At 36.0% G+C, this 21,034-nt stretch overlaps 1 protein-coding gene and 1 long non-coding RNA gene across 4 annotated transcripts in view; one reads left to right on the plus strand and one right to left on the minus strand.

Moving 5' to 3' along the window:
- LOC149793349 (proprotein convertase subtilisin/kexin type 7-like) overlaps positions 1 to 17,347 on the minus strand; it is a 78,481-nt gene extending 61,134 nt beyond the window's left edge. Inside the window, exons 1-5 of the mRNA XM_089967336.1 lie at positions 17,284 to 17,347; positions 13,912 to 14,555; positions 11,419 to 11,515; positions 4,737 to 4,838; positions 3,430 to 3,525 (exon numbers count right to left, since the gene is read on the minus strand). Of these exons, the coding sequence (XP_089823462.1) occupies positions 3,430 to 3,525; positions 4,737 to 4,838; positions 11,419 to 11,515; positions 13,912 to 14,541 (925 nt within the window). The 5' untranslated portion in view covers positions 14,542 to 14,555; positions 17,284 to 17,347. The remainder of the gene's footprint in view (positions 1 to 3,429; positions 3,526 to 4,736; positions 4,839 to 11,418; positions 11,516 to 13,911; positions 14,556 to 17,283) is intronic.
- Positions 17,348 to 17,658: 311 nt separating this feature from the next.
- LOC149793350 (uncharacterized) lies at positions 17,659 to 20,739 on the plus strand. 3 transcript variants are annotated; one of them, XR_016422553.1, is made up of 3 exons: positions 17,659 to 18,348; positions 19,464 to 19,587; positions 20,003 to 20,739. It is a non-coding gene; the product is annotated as an uncharacterized LOC149793350 (long non-coding RNA). The 3 variants fall into 3 exon arrangements; XR_016422554.1 differs by having other exon boundaries at positions 17,659 to 18,207; XR_016422552.1 differs by having other exon boundaries at positions 19,464 to 20,739.
- Positions 20,740 to 21,034: the final 295 nt, after the last annotated feature.

Genomic DNA, 21,034 nt, shown 5'->3' on the forward strand with positions numbered 1-21,034 from the left:
GTCTGATCCACAGCATAGAGTAAGACCTGGCATCACATAATACCATATATACTCATTTAAAAGTCTGTTCCACTGCATAGAGTAAGACCTGGCATCACATAATACCATATATACTCACTTATAAGTCTGATCCACAGCATAGAGTAAGACCTGGCATCACATAATACCATATATACTCACTTATAAGTCTGATCCACAGCATAGAGTAAGACCTGGCATCACATAATACCATATATACTCATTTAAAAGTCTGTTCCACTGCATAGAGTAAGACCTGGCATCACATAATACCATATATACTCACTTATAAGTCTGATCCACAGCATAGAATAAGACCTGGCATCACATAATACCATATATACTCACTTATAAGTCTGATCCACTGCATAGAGTAAGACCTGGCATCACATAATACCATATATACTCACTTATAAGTCTGATCCACAGCATAGAGTAAGACCTGGCATCACATAATACCATATATACTCATTTATAAGTCTGATCCACAGCATAGTGTAAAACCTGGCATCACATAATACCATATACACTCATTTATAAGTCTGTTCCACTGCATAGTGTAAGACCTGGCATCACATAATACCATATATACTCATTTATAAGTCTGATCCACTGCATAGTGTAAGACCTGGCATCACATAATACCATATATACTCACTTATAAGTCAGATCCACTGCATAGTATAAAACCTGGCATCACATAATACCATATATACTCACTTATAAGTCAGATCCACTGCATAGTATAAAACCTGGCATCACATAATACCATATATACTCACTTATAAGTCAGATCCACTGCACAGAGTAAGACCTGGCATCACATAATACCATATATACTCATTTATAAGTCAGATCCACTGCACAGAGTAAGACCTGGCATCACATAATACCATATATACTCATTTATAAGTCTGATCCACTGCATAGAGTAAGACCTGGCATCACATAATACCATATATACTCATTTAAAAGTCTGTTCCACTGCATAGAATAAGACCTGGCATCACATAATACCATATATACTCACTTATAAGTCTGATCCACAGCACAGAATGAGACCTGGCATCACATAATACCATATATACTCACTTATAAGTCTGATCCACAGCATAGAGTAAGACCTGGCATCACATAATACCATATATACTCATTTAAAAGTCTGTTCTACTGCATAGAGTAAAACCTGGCATCACATAATACCATATATACTCATTTATAAGTCTGTTCCACTGCACAGAGTAAGACCTGGCATCACATAATACCATATATACTCACTTATAAGTCAGATCCACTGCATAGAGTAAGACCTGGCATCACATAATACCATATATACTCATTTATAAGTCTGTTCCACTGCATAGAGTAAGACCTGGCATCACATAATACCATATATACTCATTTATGCTCTAAGTTTAGCAGAATCAAGTTCTATGTTGTGTCCAGTATTTTTTAAAATTTCAGGCTGCAATGTTTTTCTTCAAATTATTGAATTCAAGTGATTATTTTTCTGGAAATACAAAAGTACTCTGATAAATTCTTGACTGGAGACATTCACTGGAATTTCTAGTGTATTCATACCTGGAATTATATTTATGTGATTCAATAAAAGACTGTTTACACATCAACACTCTAAAAGATATCACAGACATGTCATCACCTTCAGTTTTTGGATTTATTCTGGACTTGTACTGAGTTTTATTCAGGACTTTAAATTACTAGGACTTGTGTCTGTAATCCTTGGATTATTTTGGGATTTAATTCACAATACCGTAAGTTGTTTTCCTCATTTTCACTTTGTATAATTCTAGATATAAATTATTTGTTAAATTTTACAAAGTTTGTTGTCTTTCGCTCTTTTCTGTTACTTATTTTAATAGCATAGACTCGTAACACAATCAAAACCTGATCTGAATTTCTGTCTACAGTACTTAGGATATGACTTTAGAATTGTGTATTTTTAAGACTATCCGAGAGTACTTAATTTAAGTTGTAAGAATCTATGCATAGCAGCCAACCCTCCAGGCTCAGAATTAGTGAAAATAGGGATAAAAATAAGTGAACTTTGACATGAATTCGTGAAGCAATCTTCAAGTCTGGAAATATTTGTCGGAACAAATCTTTAGCATGGTCCCCAGCTGATAAAGATAGATTGTGTTCAACAAGAATATTCACAAACAATGCTTCAGCATTGGTAGCTTGCAGGTCTTCCATCAATGGCTTAAAATATTCCATAGCTAAATCTGCTGCGAGTTCTTAATTTTCCCAACCTCTATGCACTTTTTGCTACTAATGTGCTTCCTCACATTGTCTCTGCCACCATGTCCAATGCTAAAATTTGTGGCAAACTGCGTGCAAAATGCATGACGTGTATCGGTGTTTGATGGCTGAATGCATGGCCAATTTTTGGCATATTCCAAATTTCTTTGTTGGTGAAGACATTTTCAAGCTGCGATGCTGAATGGTAATTCAAATTTGTGTTTGTGGCACATGCACAGAGTAAAATTCTGATTAGGCCCCAGTTTCTCTCAAAAGCATTTGTAAAACTACTCTTATACATATAGATTAAAATACGCTAAAATGCTTGCTACCTGGCCAACTGTACCAATCAGCTATAGTTCCACTAATACCGCGACCAGCAGTACCAGACCATTTTGGCAACTGCCGATATCACTAGTGCTTAACGGGAAATCAGTTATTTTTATTAAAGATATAAAATAATTGAGAATTGGGGAATTTGTGATTTTTCTGCATGCGGCGTGAATCCATGAATCACTGAAAACGTCATGAAATTCACACCAAAAGGGTTGGCAGCTATGTCTAATTCATAAATTAAACATCACATCAAATGAAAATGGAGTTTTTTGATTGTAGCTTTACATCTTTCCACTTGACCTGCTGCAATGTTAGAAGAGATGCAACCAAAGAAGTGTCCAGATGAAATACGAATGAATTTCTGTCAACAAAAAGAACAAAATGACTCGTTTTTAATCAACAATACAATAATTGACCAAAGTTGCTGATTCTGCCTTTATTCTTTTTTCTATCTTTCCTTTCTTTAGGCTGTGTGTAATACACTGCAAAGTCTGACTGTTATGAGTAAATACAGAAACTGCAAATAAAGTGTTGTAATTGAGTTAAGATGCATTGCTCAAAATGTTAATATGATATCATGAAATCAGCAATGAATAATGATGCATTGATTGAAATGTGATCATGATATCATCAAATCAGCATAGAGTAATGAGGCATTGATCAAAATGCTATTATGATATCTCAAATTTCTATAATGACATCATGTAGGTAGAATAACAGTCAACTGAAGCAGGATAAGGATTTTCCACATGGGAATTTTACCTTGAAAATTTCCATCCATACTGATAGGGGCTGTAAGAAAATGATTGGCATTACCTGACACTCTGGACCCATAGGCCACTCCCACCCCACAGACATTATTTGGAACTGCAGCAATCTCTCCTGCACATCTGGTACCATGGTGGTTTGACTCTGTGGATTGAAATTTAAATTTTAAAAAAACTGTACTGTATAGAATCATTGCAAGGCACAGATCCTGTACAACAGTGGTCATCCACATAAATCATAATAGTATACATTACTAACTCATACACTATATACCCATAGGATACATCAGCCAGCCATGCCATGCTGGATGAAAAAGTATAAATATATGTTATGCAGTCAGGAAATCAAGGTTTATCTCAACTTACTGAAGACATGATGTACAAAATAATGGGAAACAAGTCCATTATGTTTAAAACCATATTTAAACAGACAAATCATCAATACAATTTTTCTAACCTAAGTTAGAAAGGCTAGCATGGCCTTCTGATGACCACACACACATGCTTATAAGTTGAGTCTAACTTCAAACAACAAAGACCCTTATCTGTGGTCACATAATGTGGGGGCAGATCAGGGTCTGCATTGTTTGTGTACTCATTAGAAACTGCACAGATCCAGATCTGCTCACACATTATGCTATGGCAGATCTTCATCTGTGCAGTTGGACTACATTAATAAGTGAGTACATATAGTATGGACTTGGATCAACAAATATATAAATATGAAAAGACGTCCATAACATTCGAACAAAATTTTCTCAATTTTGTTGTTTGGGGGTTTAACGCCACTTCTCACGGCAAGATAGGCTATATATGGCTGCTAGTATATCTAGTGACTGCTAGTATATGTAGTGACTGCTAGTATATCTAGTGACTGCTGGTATATGTAGTGAAGGAAGAATACATGAAAAGACTGCTAAGAATCACAGACCCACAGGAAGCTACGGGCAGCTTTCTCACATACCAACATTATGCAAAGCCCAAGACTCGAACTCACATGTACAGAAGTGAGATGGCATTGATCAGTAAAGGTGAGCGTTTTATAGCCACCCATAGCAATTTGGTAAATACACATTAGAAAGAACTATGTACAGTATATAATATTAGAGAAGAAAATTTCAATTCATCAGTCAAATTACAGCTTTCATGTTTATGAAAGTAAAAAATTGTATTTGGAAACATCAGCAGAACTTGAACTTTTATAGGTGCCTTTCAGACATACTTCTTATAAGTAGGTGTCAATTTTATTCAGATTGCAAAATGTCCATATAAAACTAGAAATACATATTTCTAAAAGCATACACATGCTCTTTTTAACATGAGAAAATTCAAAGTTGCTTTTGTAATCACTTTTACCTTTGGAAGCATCTGGCATTGGATCACTATCATCAGAATTTAGGTCCCAGCTTCCAGCTGCATTGTAGTTCTTCATTATGTCTGGATTGTTCCATTCCAAACCTTGAAAATATGAAAAGGTACAAGGGATGAATTGATGAGTGCATGATTTAAAATTCTAAAAATAGCAACATCACTATACAAGAAGCTGAATATAATTTGAAATTTTTTGCTTTTTTCACCATATGATAAGAGAACAAATATTTCATGCAAGAATCGAACAATGAACTATCTCAAGCATGAAGGTCTGAACTGTCCCAAGCATGAAGGTCTGAACTGTCCCAAGAATGAAGGTCTGAACTGTCACAAGTATGAAGGTCTGAACTGTCCAAAGCATGAAGGTCTGAACTGTCCCAAGCATGAAGATCTGAACTGTCCAAAGCATGAAGGTCTGAACTGTCCCAAGCATGAAGATCTTAACTGTCCAAAGCATGAAGGTCTGAGCTGTCCCAAGTATGAAGGTCTGAACTGTCTCAAGCATGAAGGTCTGATTGTCCCAAGCATGAAGGTCTGAACTGTCACAAATATGAAAGTCTGAACTGTCACAAGCATGAAGGTCTGAACTGTCCCAAGCATGAAGGTCTGAACTGTCACAAGTATGAAAGTCTGAATTGTCCAAAGCATGAAGGTCTGAACTGTCCCAAACATGAAGATCTGAATTGTCCAAAGCATGAAGGTCTGAACTGTCCCAAGCATGAAGATCTGAACTGTCCCAAGCATGAAGGTCTGAACTGTCCCAAGCATGAAGGTCTGAACTGTCCCAAGCATGAAGGTCTGAACTGTCACAAGTATGAAAGTCTGAACTGTCCAAAGCATGAAGGTCTGAACTGTCCCAAGAATGAAGGTCTGAACTGTCCCAAGCATAAAGATCTGAACTGTCCCAAGCATGAAGGTCTGAACAGTCCCAAGCATCAAAGTCTTATGAAGCATTCAACATACACATGAAATCAATATAATGACCAATTAACAATAATGAGAATAAAACCTAGTAATAAAATAGAAAAAGTAAACATGTGTGGAAACCTTTATTAGTATTTGCATAACAAGAGCAAAAGAAAATAAAAATCTGATTTTATCAACCACAAGCTTTATGTTTGAAGTGTCATTGTGAGATTTCCACCATTTGAAGATATGGTACAACAAAACCTGTCTAGAGGGACCACTGCTATGAGAGACCACTTGTCTTGAGAGACCATTATTTTTTGGCAGACAGGTTGGTCTTTCAAGACACAGTCTACTGTAAAAACAAAGAGTTTTCCCTGCAATGTTATAACAAGACTTTCCCAAAATTTAAAAAAGGGGTTTGATCAGCTGATGAGATGTGATGTGATGAAAAACACCATAATGATCATGTTGGGCCAGTTTCAATTTTGACTGAGACATGTGTCCTGCACTAAGTGTTGGCTTACAAAGTCATACAAGATGGAACTTTTAATTTATTTTGGTTTGAATGACTGCAAAACAAAATCGTGAGTATGTCTAGAAAAAAATTTGAGATAGGAATTGATGTCTCTAAAGTTTCACTTCCACAAGAATAAACAGAAGCACCATATATGATCTAATGAGGCTGATGAAGGATTATAATGGACTCTTGTACGATGAGTTCACACAGAGCTACAATAAAAGCTGGTATGAATAGAACTAGGAAGAATATCAATGTAGTTACTGAACATCAGAAAATTTTGAAAAACAGTCAACTTCAAATAAGTTTTGCAACATAAGTAAGTGTAATATACATTTAAATATTTAAAAGACAAAAGCATAAAGAATAAAATATTAACAAGAAGACATTATGACCTATATCCTATTCCCACCAAAATGTAAGTTAGGAGACAGAATGATTTGTAAATCTAATATGTAAGCACTCATAATTATAACGAACAAAGGAAAGTGTGAATGATAAATGGATGATAGACAAATGGAAAAATATATTTCAAGTTTCACAGGAGCATCTTGAATAGTTTTGGAGACATATTCCTAAAATGTAAGTTTAACGACAAAGAGATTGATGGATGGAACCCATTTCAATATCCACCACCAACTTCAATGAGCAGGCGATGCAAATAATATAAATAAACTAGAAAGTAAATTTTGTAGTAAATTAGGTTTCTCCAAGAACAATTATGCAATCATATTAACATTAGGAAAATAAACTGTATTGAGCTGAAGTTAAAAATATCCAAAAGCACGTCAAGTATGATAACAGCTTCATCAATTTTCTGGCTAAAGGCTTCAGTTCAGCTACATCAAAACTGGTGAAAGGCAGTGTTAGGAATCGGGGTGAGAGATTTTGGTCTTTTAAAGATGAAATGGTCTGACATATCATTATCACGATTAATATCCACTGCCATGATACCTCAGCCTTTAATCGGAGATAACTTTCTATTAGAAAAACTATATATATACAATAAAAAAAATCTGTCAACTGCAAGACTGAGGCAACAAAGACAATGGTGAAGACCTTGCACCAGTCCCTGAGAATGCACCACTTTCTCTTGTAAGCCATAAAAGTGGATCACTTTCTAGCTTGTGAGATTCTCTCTGCCACAACTGAATGCTAAACTTCCTTTCTTCACAAGGCTCTCTCACCAATAACCAAGCATGATGGAGAAGCCTGTCTGGGCTGGGATGGAACACATGAGATACTGACTGCTTTAGCTTGTTTGGCCTCAAAAAAGATTTCCTGGAAATGTCTGTTGTTAAATCAAGCATATCATTCACCCTGGACATGTATTCCCACATCGGGGGCTATCAGAATCACTTACAGTTCTGACCCTCGGTGTCTGTATTATTTTTTATACAAAAACTGGTTTGGTAAGACAGTAGGCATAGGCCCAAAAACTCCTCCCAACTGAATGAGTCCACAGCTTCTGAACCTAGGACTGGAACAACAAAAATGAGTAGTTTGTAATTCCATCATGTTGTAGAAAGGCCTATCATTGTATGCCCCTCCACCCTAAGCTCACAAACCTGATAATAGACTGATTTATGAATCGACCATTGGTGTGAACAGTTTGGCTCCTTCTTGGCATCAGTCTGATCTGGATGGATATCTTTCAATGAAAGCAACAGTATAGTAACTTCCAAAACTGACAACATAGAGGGTGATTTCATTTATCTGTCCCTGGAGATTTGTCACAACCATGAGTTGTCCAACATGTTAAGACTACTTTCCCATAGAGGCTGATCCTACCAAAATAAAGATCAATGACTACAGCCTTCATTTCCAGAAAGCTGATATGCAGAGATAACTCCTCCAGACCCCAATCTGTGGTGACAGATGAACTCTCCAACTGTATAAAACTAGACTGTCTACATACCATAACTTCTGGATTTTGAAGTTCCAGAGGAATTTCTGCTGTTAGCCAATGTTTGTTTGTGCCAATGATGCAGGAATAATGCTACTTCAGTCATGATCATAACTTAATGATCACGTCATCTGCCAAGTTGGCCAAAGTGAATCAAGTCTGTTGCCACACTGAATAAACCAAAGAGATGCAAAAACTTCCCTGCTAAAAATCCAGTTCCTTTAGGAAATCAACTCCTTAAGTTCAATAATCTGCAACACAAGTGCATGAGGGAGATGAGTGAGGTTGCGATTAGTCAGAAACATGAGGCGTTGATAGACAAAATTGCTGGGAAGGGTTGAGATCAACTTTTCCCAGTTCACTAAAATACCCAGGTGACCTTTCACCAAAACTGAACTTACCATGAATGTTTGTTGGATGTTGTTTAGATATGCTGCAAAGCAATAATGCAATTGATGATTTTATGAACACCCACGGACTCATGTTGAAACTGAATGGGAGCGCATGAAATTGGTATATTTTTCCTTGGTAGACAAAATGAAGGAATTTGAGTGAAGCCAGATGAATAGGGATGTGAAAATATGCATCAATAAGGTCTAGAGTGACTGTGAACTCATCACTTTGTACGGAAAACCTGATTTGCCATACTGTTTCCATTTTGAACTTTGGCACAGCAATGTTTTATTGAGCTGGCTGGGGTCTAAGACTGGCCTGAGTTATTTCCCTTTGGGAACTAGAAAATGATTGCCCAGAACAAAGAGCTTATCTGATAAACAGTCTAATATTTCCTTGATCTTCACCAACTGTGGCAGCAGACATATTTTCATCTTCCAAGTCTACTGAAACCTTCACCTTATGGGTTAGGCTAACAGTTGGCATTCAGAAATAAGCAACACACGATATATTCATCAACAGCTACTTTAAATCTGAACTCAGCATGTTCCATAGTGGTAGCTGAGTATGCTTAGTCATTGAGGTCATGGATAGCAAACTGGATGGAATGCCAATGGATATCCAACTGGACGGTGGGCTAATGGATAGCCAACTGGATGGAATGCCACTCGATAGCCTACTGGATGGTGGGTTAATGGATATCCAACTGGATGGTGGGCCAATGGATATCCAACTGGATGGTGTGCCAATGGATAGCCAACTGGATGGTGGGCCAATGGATAACCAACTGGATGGTGGGCCAATGGATAGCCAATCTGATGGTGTGCCAATGGATAGCCATCTGGATGGTGGGCTAATGGATAGCCAACTGGATGGAATGCCAATGGATAGCCTACTGGATGGTGCGCCAATGGATAGCTAACTAGATGGTGTGCCAATGGATAGCCTACTGGATGGTGGACTAATGGATAGCCTACTGGATGGTGAGCCAATGGATAGCCAACTGGATGGTGTGCCAATGGATAGCCAACTGGATGGTGGGCCAATGGATAGCCAACTGGATGGTGTGCTAATGGATAGCCAACTGGAAACTGGATGGTGAGCCAATGGATAGCCAATTGGATGGTGTGGCAATGAATAGCCAACTGGATGGTGTGCCAATGGATAGCCAACTGGATGGTGGGCCAATGGATAGCCTACTGGATGGTGAGCCAATGGATAGCCAACTGGATGGTGGGCCAATGTATAGCCTACTGGATGGTGAGCCAATGGATAGTCAACTGGATGGTGGGCCAATGAATAGCCAACTGGATGGTGGGCTCAGTCGATGACTAGATGGCATGCACAGCTAGAATGGTTATCTCTTGAACCAGAATGTGTGGTGAGATGGATGGATCAAAGTCATCCCACTATAGTTACACACACTGTGAAACTGACAGTTTGCAGGAGACATGGTTTGCTGAAGTGATTGACGTTTTTTTGTTACCAAACAGCTTGATGCAACTAAATGAAGTGACTAACTCAATGGATCACTGCATGACTGGGCATACCATGGAATAACCAGTCAATATGCAGCACACCATTGTTACAGACCATGGTCTCCAATCAAAAGGTGCAGGTGACTCAATGGCTGGACTGACAACTAGAGGTGAAATCTTTCAAAGATTTTGATTTCAGTAGAGCTCTAAAAAAGTTGAGTACTGAAGTGTTAGGTAAATACTGAACCATGACTGTTTCCTCCTCCCACTCCTTCTTCTACTCTCCCCTTCTTTCGGTGACAAAGGGTTAAGTCCCCTAAAGACAAAATCCTCCTTGCATCTCTCCTTAAACTGTACATGGGGAACAAATCTGGAATTTCTCTTTTTATGCAGAGATACTGAACCAATGAATGAAGGAGCTGATGGAATAAATAAAATTACCACAGATTCAGCAAGGTGGCAGATTTCAAACAGCTGATTCAGAAGTTTATCACTTTCTTCACTAATAAATATAAATATATATGGCTACTGCAGTCTTTTGCACATGAAGTAAGTACATTGTGGCAGATTGTGTTGGTATTCATCCTCATTCCCATGCCCAGATGTGTCCTAGAGATTTTCTTGTCTTTATTTCTTCTGTTTTACAGATAACATTGTAATGTCTTCCAAATTTATGTTTGACATGAAATTGGTACATAATGAGATATTTGCAAAACATTCAGTGCAAAACAAAGGGCTTGTGGCTAAAGTGTGTTAAATGGAGCCATCATTAAATGGCCTAAAACACTGAATAAAACTCACAGACAACCAACAAGTAGTCTGTTTCAAAGTATTTTTGTTTTCTTGTTATTGATGAGAATGGCATGTAAGTAATTATATCTCTATCTGAAAACTGCATACTGGAAATACAACCAGTATGACAACATAGATAAAGGGGTACCACTTACCTTTCAAGGATTGTTGTTGTTGTTGTTGTTGTAGGGTTTAACGCCATTTTTCAGCACACAATAGGCTATACATGGCGGCCAGTATTATTCAAGGATGGAAAGCCATCAAGTGGAACAATGTATCATATCACAGACTGTGTATCATGAATCATATCGATATGAGGCACAGGTGTATCATTTCACCCCACCACTTAGCAATGATAAAGGGAGATAATGTGTCAAAGAATCTTCCCTTTCTCCGCATGGTATATCAACAGAAGGATAAAAATGACTTTTTTTTTGTCTTTTCAGGAGGGCTCGATTAAGCAGGCAGTGGAGTTTATTTCCTAATGTTAATGTGATCAGTCAATTTATTCAAAGAAATGTGTTCATGAAACAATACTGCCCCAACGATATCTGAAAACTGGACCAAATGCAAAACCTAACTAGATGAATTAATTGATACAGGTAATACAAATTCATCTAAAATACACTTTCAGTCTAATGCAACTTCTGATAACAGCCTCAGAATACCAACCATCATCCACTACAGCTACTGTAACACCCTTTCCTGTCACGCCAAGCTCCCAAACTCCAGTAACATTAATGTCCATGTTATAGTTAACGGTATTGTGCTGGAAGAAAAGAAAGGAAAACCATGATCTAATCAATAATTATACTGGTCACAGCCCTACAAAGCTATTAGTAGCTTCCATCTGCCATTGTAAACATTTATTATCATTCAAAAAATAAATTCTGACTAAAGTTACTTTAAGACTGCATAACAGTCATAAAACAATAACAGAACATTATTTTCTAAATATAGAATTCAGAAGAACTGGGAGATGATACAAACTGTAAAGTTAAATCTATTGTGGGTTTCTTTCAAGTCATTTTCTATCAAATCTGCTTTGAAGCAATTATCATTTTCCACCCAAGTAACAGATTTGGAGTAACCTTGGAGTGAAAATGGTATGACTACTATTACATGGATGGTACACACATGTGTAATCACCATGATTAGCCACAACTAATGCCTTACATGAAAAGCATTCACAATTACCTTGATTAGCCACTACAACTAATGCCTTACACTAAAAGCATTCGTAATTACCTTGATTAGCCACTACAACTGAGGTATTACATAAACCTTGGAGTGAAAACAGTATGAATATTATTATAAGAAGAGTACATGCATGTGTAATCACCATGAGTAGCCACTACAAATGAGGTATTTCATGAAAATAAAGCACTCCACTGTTCTACTCACTACATGCACAATAAAAATTAAAGCTGTCCAAGATTTTGATTAAATAAGTCAATGTTCCAAGTTTAATCAAAATTGGATCAAAAATATGACTTCTAAAGTGGTATCAAAATCACCTCAAGTCATGTCGAAAATCCCATTCCAATATGACTTTATATTCAGGTGGAATGGTGATGCCAAGGTTTTCAAGCAGGCACCATTTTCATGTTAGACCAACTAAACATGATAAGAAGTCATCTGCCGAAAATCCCATTCCAATATGACTTTCCATTCAGGCAGAACAACAAGATTGGTACCATTTTCATTTAGAATTAACCAGACATCAAAAAAAGTCTGTCAATGAAAATACCACACTCATATGAAAGGAAGAGTAGCAATAAAAAGATTTACAAGATGGATGCTGTGATGGCCATATTAGTTTTTCAGTTTACACCATTTTCATTTAGGACCAACTAGACATCATAACAAGTCGTCTAGTGAAAACCCTAAGTCGATATGACTTTCCGTTCTGAAGAAGCAAGAACAAAATTTTCAAGATGGCTGCCTTGGCAAATATACTGAATTTCAAATCAGAACCAACAAGACAACAAAAGAGTATTTTAGTAAACTCCCTTGTTCAAGCCTTTATGATTCTCCACTCAGAAGGAGCAGTGATAACAAGATTTTGAAGATGGACACTGGGCAGCCATATCAAATCAATTTAGGACCAACTATACATCATAAGAAGTGAAAACCAATATGACCTTCTGTTCAGAAGAAGTGATAGCAAGATGGTGGCTGCAGTGGCTATATTGGATATCAGATTACCTACATTTTTATTTAGGACCAATGAGACATCATATATATCTTTTAAGGAAATCCCCTGCTGATATTGCCCTCCATCCAGAAGAAATAGCAATAGCAAGATTTTCAAGATAGCTGTTGTGCCAGCCATCCTAGACGTGCAGGCATCATCATCTATAGCACAAGTCACGTGGGTCATGTTTGTGCATTTACTTATTTTAAATTAAATATAAATTGTTCTTCTAAAATTTAACACCAGTTTTCTTTAACCAAAGTCTATTCAATCCTGATTATTGAATGCTCTGCACTGTAACTGTCCCTGAAAAACATCCAGATAAAAATTATATATCACCATGGACTTTTACAATGGTGGCCATGTAGTAAACTTGGGTCAAAATAAGAGTGCATCAAGTCGAATCGTCAAAATCGAGGGTAATATGTTGTTGTTGTTGTTGTGGGGTTTAACGCCATTTTTCAGCACATGATAGGCTATATATGGCGGCCAGTATTAATGGTGGAGGAAGAATCCGGGAAAACCAGAGCATAGAATGAATATGTTAGTAAAATTTCACTGCAATCCTCCAAAAAGTTTTTCAGATGCAGCAATAACAAGTTCGTTCTAACAGACACATGGACAATAGATAACAGGCCAGACGATAAGCACTCAGTCTTCTACCACTTACACTAAAAACATTAAAGACTAGTTGCAATGCTCAGACTGTCTGCCAAACAGAAGAACACAATGATTATTATGTACACCTGCCATGCTGTGACAGTGATGTAAAATTGTGTAAAACAATTGAAAATGTTACTAGTATAGCCTGAAAATCTATCAATCATCTGCAAACAGATATAATTATGGAGAAAACAAGAAGTAAAATTTACTGATACCAGAATCATAACACAACCAGGTGGGGGCTGAGTTTATTTGTATGTAAAATATGAGGCATAACAATACTTTGTAAACAAGCCAAAACTTACCAGGTGCCACTGATTTGGATAAAATGGGTCACTGAATCTCATCCAGCGTTTGCTACGTTGTAGAATCTTCTGATTGCTATGCCAGTCAACATCAACATGGCTGTCAAGTCCCTTCTCAATCTGTGATATTTTCTGCTCAAAATTATGGCTTCCTATCTCCAATAAATGTCTTTGGTGTATTCTGTTTAAGTCCACTCTCCTTTCCCTCATGTATGAATTTTTGTGTTTAGTATATCCAAGGTAATTATCTTTGTCAGTCAATGTATACAATTTATCATCTAGTGTAGCAAGTTCATTAGTATCGTTCCTCTTTGCCAAAAATACATAAGAGAAGAAATAGTGACCCTTGAACTCTCCAACCTGACCTAGGTTTATGAGATCAAGGTCACTGGCAATTCTATCAGCTCTGTCATGGATTTTCCTCAAATCTGTGAGATCTGTGTGATTAAAATGGATTTTTATGATCCAAAGTAATGTTTTATTGAAATGACCCACATGACTTGATTGTTTTAATTTCTTAGAGTATTTTGACAACACAAAGTTACCCTGTATCAAATAAAGATGAATTAGGACAAAATTTACAGAGAAAAACATCAAGTATGTCCTTGCTTGTCCCCATGGTAACATCATTAAGTTTACATGACCTGAAATGAAAAAAATTTACTTCATAAATTTTCAAATGAAAAATTTAAGGTGCCCTGTTCTCCTTATCATATATGTTTTCATACACAATCTCTTCCCCAAAATGAAATATTATTTTGCACATTAGTTTACATACTTTTGGATAAAAAATTTCCATACAAAAAATACATGACATACAATACAGAGATTTGATGACAAAACAGCAACTCGGATGACAAAATCCATGTATAAGTTGATTCGGATTATAAGATGAAGCTAAGATTTTCTGGTCAAAAAGTATCGTTTTATAAACTGGCAAATATGGCACACTGGTCCCTTGCTACACTGTGCCTCAGTACAACATGGGTATGCTCAAGGATTCCAATACAGTTATAAAGATTGGATCATATTTTCAATATAATGCAAAATCACACAAAAGGGTGATTAAGGAGAAACACTCAAGTTTGTGACTTTATGACAGGTTTTGCATACTAAATTTCTACTCCTCTGTACCAAAAACAAATAGTTTCTACATATAAAGCACAATTATATCAAATTATTTCCTTGTCATTAACATTTAATGATTCTTTAATTGAACGCACAAACAACATACAAATTTGGCAAATTATCAATGAGCAAGCACATACATATTTTGGATGGTAATGATATACACAAAATCTATGTGTGTTCACAGGCTAGAAACTGGTGTGTAAATACAAACAAAATTACAGCTTCTTCTATGACTTATCATGGCAAATTCCTAATTTTTTGTAATGTTCCTCTCACCCCACACTCTGCCAAACCCCTGCCCACAACTAGCAACCCCAGTCAACATTACAAAGTTTTCATATTTGCATTTTATTGATTGATTCTCATTCAGACCTTTTCAGAACAGTTTAGATTTTGAAATATTTTTATTAGTTCAGAAGTCATGACTATCTGAATCTTGGCAAAAATTGTCTTTACAGTGAATTTTTGCCTTCTTTAAATGCATGTTTAATAAAATAAGTATTTCCATCATAACTTTTGATCTAAAAAAGATATCACCATGAAACATGGCAGTCTTATTGCATTTTTCCTGCAGAATTCAAATATATACAGTAAATTAAACTACATCCACTAGATTTCAGTGTAGGGAAGAAAATAAGGGTTTTTTTAAAAAAACTTCTACTAGACAATTCAGATACTGTACAACATATTTCTTAACAAGTCATTTAATTCAGAAGAAAACATTGGCATGCACTGTAAACAGTTCATCAAATTTTCTATGCTCTGAGAATGCCCACTGACGTCCAGAATTTAGACATTCTGGAAGCATTCCAGTCGCTATGACAAATTCAGGCTTATCTTCCTGAACATCATCTCTGCTGGGCCATATAAAAATTCCTGCTTTCCTACATGATGCCACGAATTTAACTATTAAATTATTATTAGTGTAGCTTTTAATTTCATGAACACATCCAGGGTACCAAGCATCCTGGTATGCAACGATAACATAATCATTTTCCTTTACAACAGACAACTGTTGACATACTGTATTGAGTTCATCTATTTCACTTTCATAGAGTTCATCATTGTCATTCGGATTTCGTTTTCAATTTTTTGGTGGCGGTTCACTCATCTGGTCCAATATTTCATTGTGCAACTGATTGATAATTACATGACCATATGGTTATACAATAAAAAGTACATATTAATGAAATTTATATACTTTTGTAGATAATTTAAAGCCCTTCTAAATAAAGTTTATTTCAATAAAAGGTTTTATCAGTACTGATTTTAATACAAATTTAGCACACACAGTGCAAGAAAAAGTCGATTTTCACCCAGTTTACCGATAAGGAAATGGCACTATCTGGGGTTGCTAGCACAAATGGAATATGAGCAATCTAGCAGTCAAAATCCCAAATCTGTCATATATCATATGTGACCCATTCCTATGAATGCATCTCCTAACACCAATCAAAAACAGATCGAAAATGGATGGAAGGTGGGATCATCAAAATCAATTAAAACGATAATAAGAATCTTGAACGAAATGAAGCCATATAAACAATTTCTTCAATATTAGTATATTTCTATTGTTTTGTGAAAGAAAAAACTTTAACTTAATCCAATTTCGGGCTGTACGAATTTGTTCATCAATATGCGTAGCTTTTATTGTGACATCAATGCGACATTCAATCTGACTTGTGCTGGATCCAACCCTTATGTTCCTTTCGTCCAAAAATGTCTACATACTTTAACATTGATTTTGCCATAGGCCACTTAATGATATTTAGAACCAAATTCGAAAAGATGACACACATTACTGAAATGGTCGGTGTTGAATGCCTAAACGACCCGTGTGACTTGTAGTCGACATCATAACACTATATATAGCACCGTTATTTAGGCCTCGACCCCAAAACATAAATATCAGGGTCGATGTCTAACATTTTAGGACTATTTTATATCCTTGATATTATTTGTTTTGAAAGTTGGGAGGTACTAGTCCTACAGAATATGGCGTATCACATGCTATTTATGTTTTGAGCATTATAAGAATACGAAGGTACATGCAAATGGGAGCGTGTGGGATTACATTAAATCGAAAATACACTACTGTACACACAGTACAACTCCTTGGGGTTTCAAATATTTAAATATAAGTCAGATTAAATTAAATTGAAACAATTTGAGCCCGCTAAGAGCCTGTTTATTTAACTAGCAGATTCTCTCAAACAATGATACATTTATGTTAAAGATTACCGTTTATAACTTCTAGTACTTTATCACCTCCGAACCGGACACGTCTTGCCAATCAATATCAACGGTCCTACTAATAAAGCGGAAAGGCGCACAAAGACATGACAAAGACGGTACATATGGATTTTAGCCTAAAATAGTTCAAAATATTTACTATTGAAGCAACATTAAAACTATTTTGCTAAAACAACTGAATCTTTTCATCATTATTTGTAAAATAATTTATCTCATTTAAAACGGATGCAGAAAATTTCCTCCTGAGTACAATGCTGTCGGGCATTTCTGCGCACCTAAAGTTTCCGTCTCCAATATTAAAGCAAAACAAATACCAAATTAGACCGATTGACCAAAATAAAATACTACCATGCTTACCTATTGAAAAGATGCAATTGTCACCAGAATATTCTGTTCAAAGTAATATTAATTTTGGACACACGGATAACACCCCTGTGTTTTCTTGACTAGCGATTTGTTGGCCTAGTCTGCACATAGCTTTGAAAAGATATAATGTTTATTAATCGGGCTTTGGAAACGATATACATTATATTGGACTGTTTCTGTCAGCATTTCAGTCGTGTAATTAGATCAGGTTTATAGCTGATTTTACAAAATTCAACGTAACAATGCCAATAAATGGTAACAGGGTGATTCGGACCAGGCTTATTCGGTCCAAATTACGGGCTGATTCGGACCAGATTTTTTGCTTTGTTGTTGTTGTTGTTGTTCTAGGGTTTAACGCCATTTTTCAGCACAAGATAGGCTATACATGGCGGCCAGTATAACTGGTGGAGGAAGGACACTGGAAAACCCAGGGAAGAACCACCGACCCCTGAGAAGCTACTGGCAGGCTTTCCCACGTACCCACGCTAGCTGAGCCATGGACTCGAACACAGGCAGACAGAGGTGAGCTGGCAGTGATCCGGAACGGTGAGCGCTTTAGACACTCGGCCACTTGGGGCCCCTAGCTTTTTGCTGATTCGGACCATGTGAAATATCAATAAGTTTCGTCTGAGATTTAAATGTGACACTTGCATTTGTTTAAGACACGATATTTCTCATTATTTTCAGGTACGTTGAGCAGTTCAAATACGCATTTAAGGAATCGATCATTAAATTGGGGGTCGTCCATTAATTATGTCAACAAAATAGGGGGGATGGGGGTTTAAAGAAGTTTGACAATTGTTGACATGGGGGAGGGGGGAGTTCAAGATAAATTGACGTCAGCAATGTTATTTTTTACAATAAATTTAATAAATAAAAAATAGGACATTAGTCGGTGCGTTGGTATGGCACACACTCGCTCGCCCGTCAACAGCCCACCAGTTTTAATCCTAAACCGGTTGAGCTCTTGCCAAGGAAGTCATAGTCTTGCATCATCATATTTTGTTTTTATTCAATGTAGATTGTAGACTGTAGACAGATTAACCACATATGGTATTAATCTGAAGAAATTAATGAATCAGCCACTATGCCCATTATAACAATTGAGGAACATTTGGCTTCCCCATGGGAAGATGATAGAAGCTAGAATATAAAGTCTCGATTTTTTCATGAATTCAAAGTGTTATAGTCAATTTTAAATCTGTTAAACAAGTTTTTAAAAATGTATTAAAATTTATTTGTAGACCTTTTAATTTCCATAATTCTATTTTTAGCATAAAAGCCAGTCGTATAAAATATTGTTAGTTTGGGGGGGGGGGGTAAAAAAATTTTGAGATAATTTTATTAGGGGGGTCACTGAAAGTTTGACAATTGTTGACAAGGGGGGGAGGGGGGTAAAAAATTGCCTAAAAATTGTTGACATAATTAATGGACGTCCCCTTGTATGCAGATTGTTGGAGACAAAACTCGCTAAAACATAGTCCATGCAGCAACATTTATTCATACATATTGATCTGAGTTTAAATTATTTGTGTCCACACATACAGGTGTGGGAAGGTTTATGTCTTTGCTAGATTTATGTAGAATTTATGTCTATTTTGCTATATACTAATAGTACTACATAAAACTTATATCTTAAAGGAAAAAGTGAGGTGCTGTACAATTTTTGATTTAGTTTGATAAAATATCACATGTCAATATCATACATTTATATTCTTCTAATTTTGTGGACCTCGTAACACGCATTATATTTTAATAATATATATATATATATATATATATATATATATATACACACGCAGGGTAATTTCTTGAGAATCCAGTTCTAGAGGGAAGTTGACATGTTGGATAGCAGACGATTTTGTATGTGTGGGACAAGTTCTTGCAAAATTTGATACTTGGATTAAAATGCAGTTTTGTTTTAAGGTATACATTTCCATTTCTTACATATTGTATTTGTATGATTCTAAAAGATATAGGGTAAATGGGATTTTCTGGGTTACACATTCAAGAAGGTCATGGAGTGGGCCTTCGTGTTGACATTTAGAAATCACATTTTCATGTGCATTTAGGGTTGAAATGTGGGATATTTTTGTAAACTTTATAAACATCACTTCCTTAATAAAAGGATGATTGTTCTTTCTTGATACAAATTGGCGTCCGTGTGTGTGTGTGTGTGTGCTTTGTATATGTGTTTATCGTTCTTTCTTGAAACAATTAAATATGATATGTGTTGCTATATGGAAGTTGAAGTTTCTTCAGTTTTAATTGTGATTGTGACCTCTCTATTTTATTCTAATGTCATCATGCAAATTTCTAACAAAGATATATTTAATTACAGTAAGTGTTGCGAGAGAAGTCATACGACAGGCAAGGACTGGGCAAAGACAGAGCAGATATTTACAATATTAAAAAATATTTACAGTTGATGCCAAATGTATGTGAATAAATATATACCAATTAGAAAACGTTCTTTCTTAGAATACCTATTTAACATTGCTTCAGTACAAGGACAGGGACGTTGTAAAACTTGCAATACTGGGATATATTAAACGTTGTTATAAAATTGATGGTACATGGCAGTGAAGTGCTACTGTCTTCAAGTAGCAGTAGACACGCGCTACCTTTAACTCAGATAACAATGAAACTTACAGTAAATTTTTAAATAAGTCTTGGCTTGTGATGTTCTAAACTCAATATATATGTCAGTAAATTATTTAAAATGTTCAATTGTCGATAAAAGTTAGTTATATAAACATGCTGTTTATATTATCTACAACTTACAATCAAGGACAAATGTTAAGCATACAATTAAATGTACATCCACTCATAAAAAAGAAAGATTTATACAATAAAGATTTCATTTCCATATGTGTCAAAGAAGCATGCTGTACTATAATAACTAAGATTATTTACAAAGATGTCTTATGGATGACACTCAGCTTAATTACACAAAACCTACACAAGATAAATCAATATAGTTCATCTATATAAGTGAGAGGGCATCTGCAATCACAGTATCTTTTTCTTTGATGCGTCTAACATCAATGCTGTATTCATTAAAATCTACCTCAACAATCTCTAGTTTTGTTTTCCATTTGTTTAAGGAAGGTTGTGATCACTGAATACAAGAATCCGAGAAGCTTAACAAATCCACAATTCAAAACCAATATCTAAGCCAAACATTCCTTCTCGAGTGTGGAATACTTCTCTGGTTCTTGTTAAATGTTTAAAATAAACTCACTGGATGAGCCACACCATTTGTTTCTAACTGAATCAACACTCTACCACTCCAACATTACTTGTATCAACAGTTCTGAAAGAACCGGTGCACTTTAGGAATGACCTTTAATTGAGCAAAATTTCCGATAAT

Source organism: Sinohyriopsis cumingii, chromosome 8, assembly GCF_028554795.1.
Source record: "Sinohyriopsis cumingii isolate HCF-2022 chromosome 8, ASM2855479v2, whole genome shotgun sequence".
Classification (NCBI taxonomy): Eukaryota; Metazoa; Mollusca; class Bivalvia; order Unionida; family Unionidae; genus Sinohyriopsis; species Sinohyriopsis cumingii.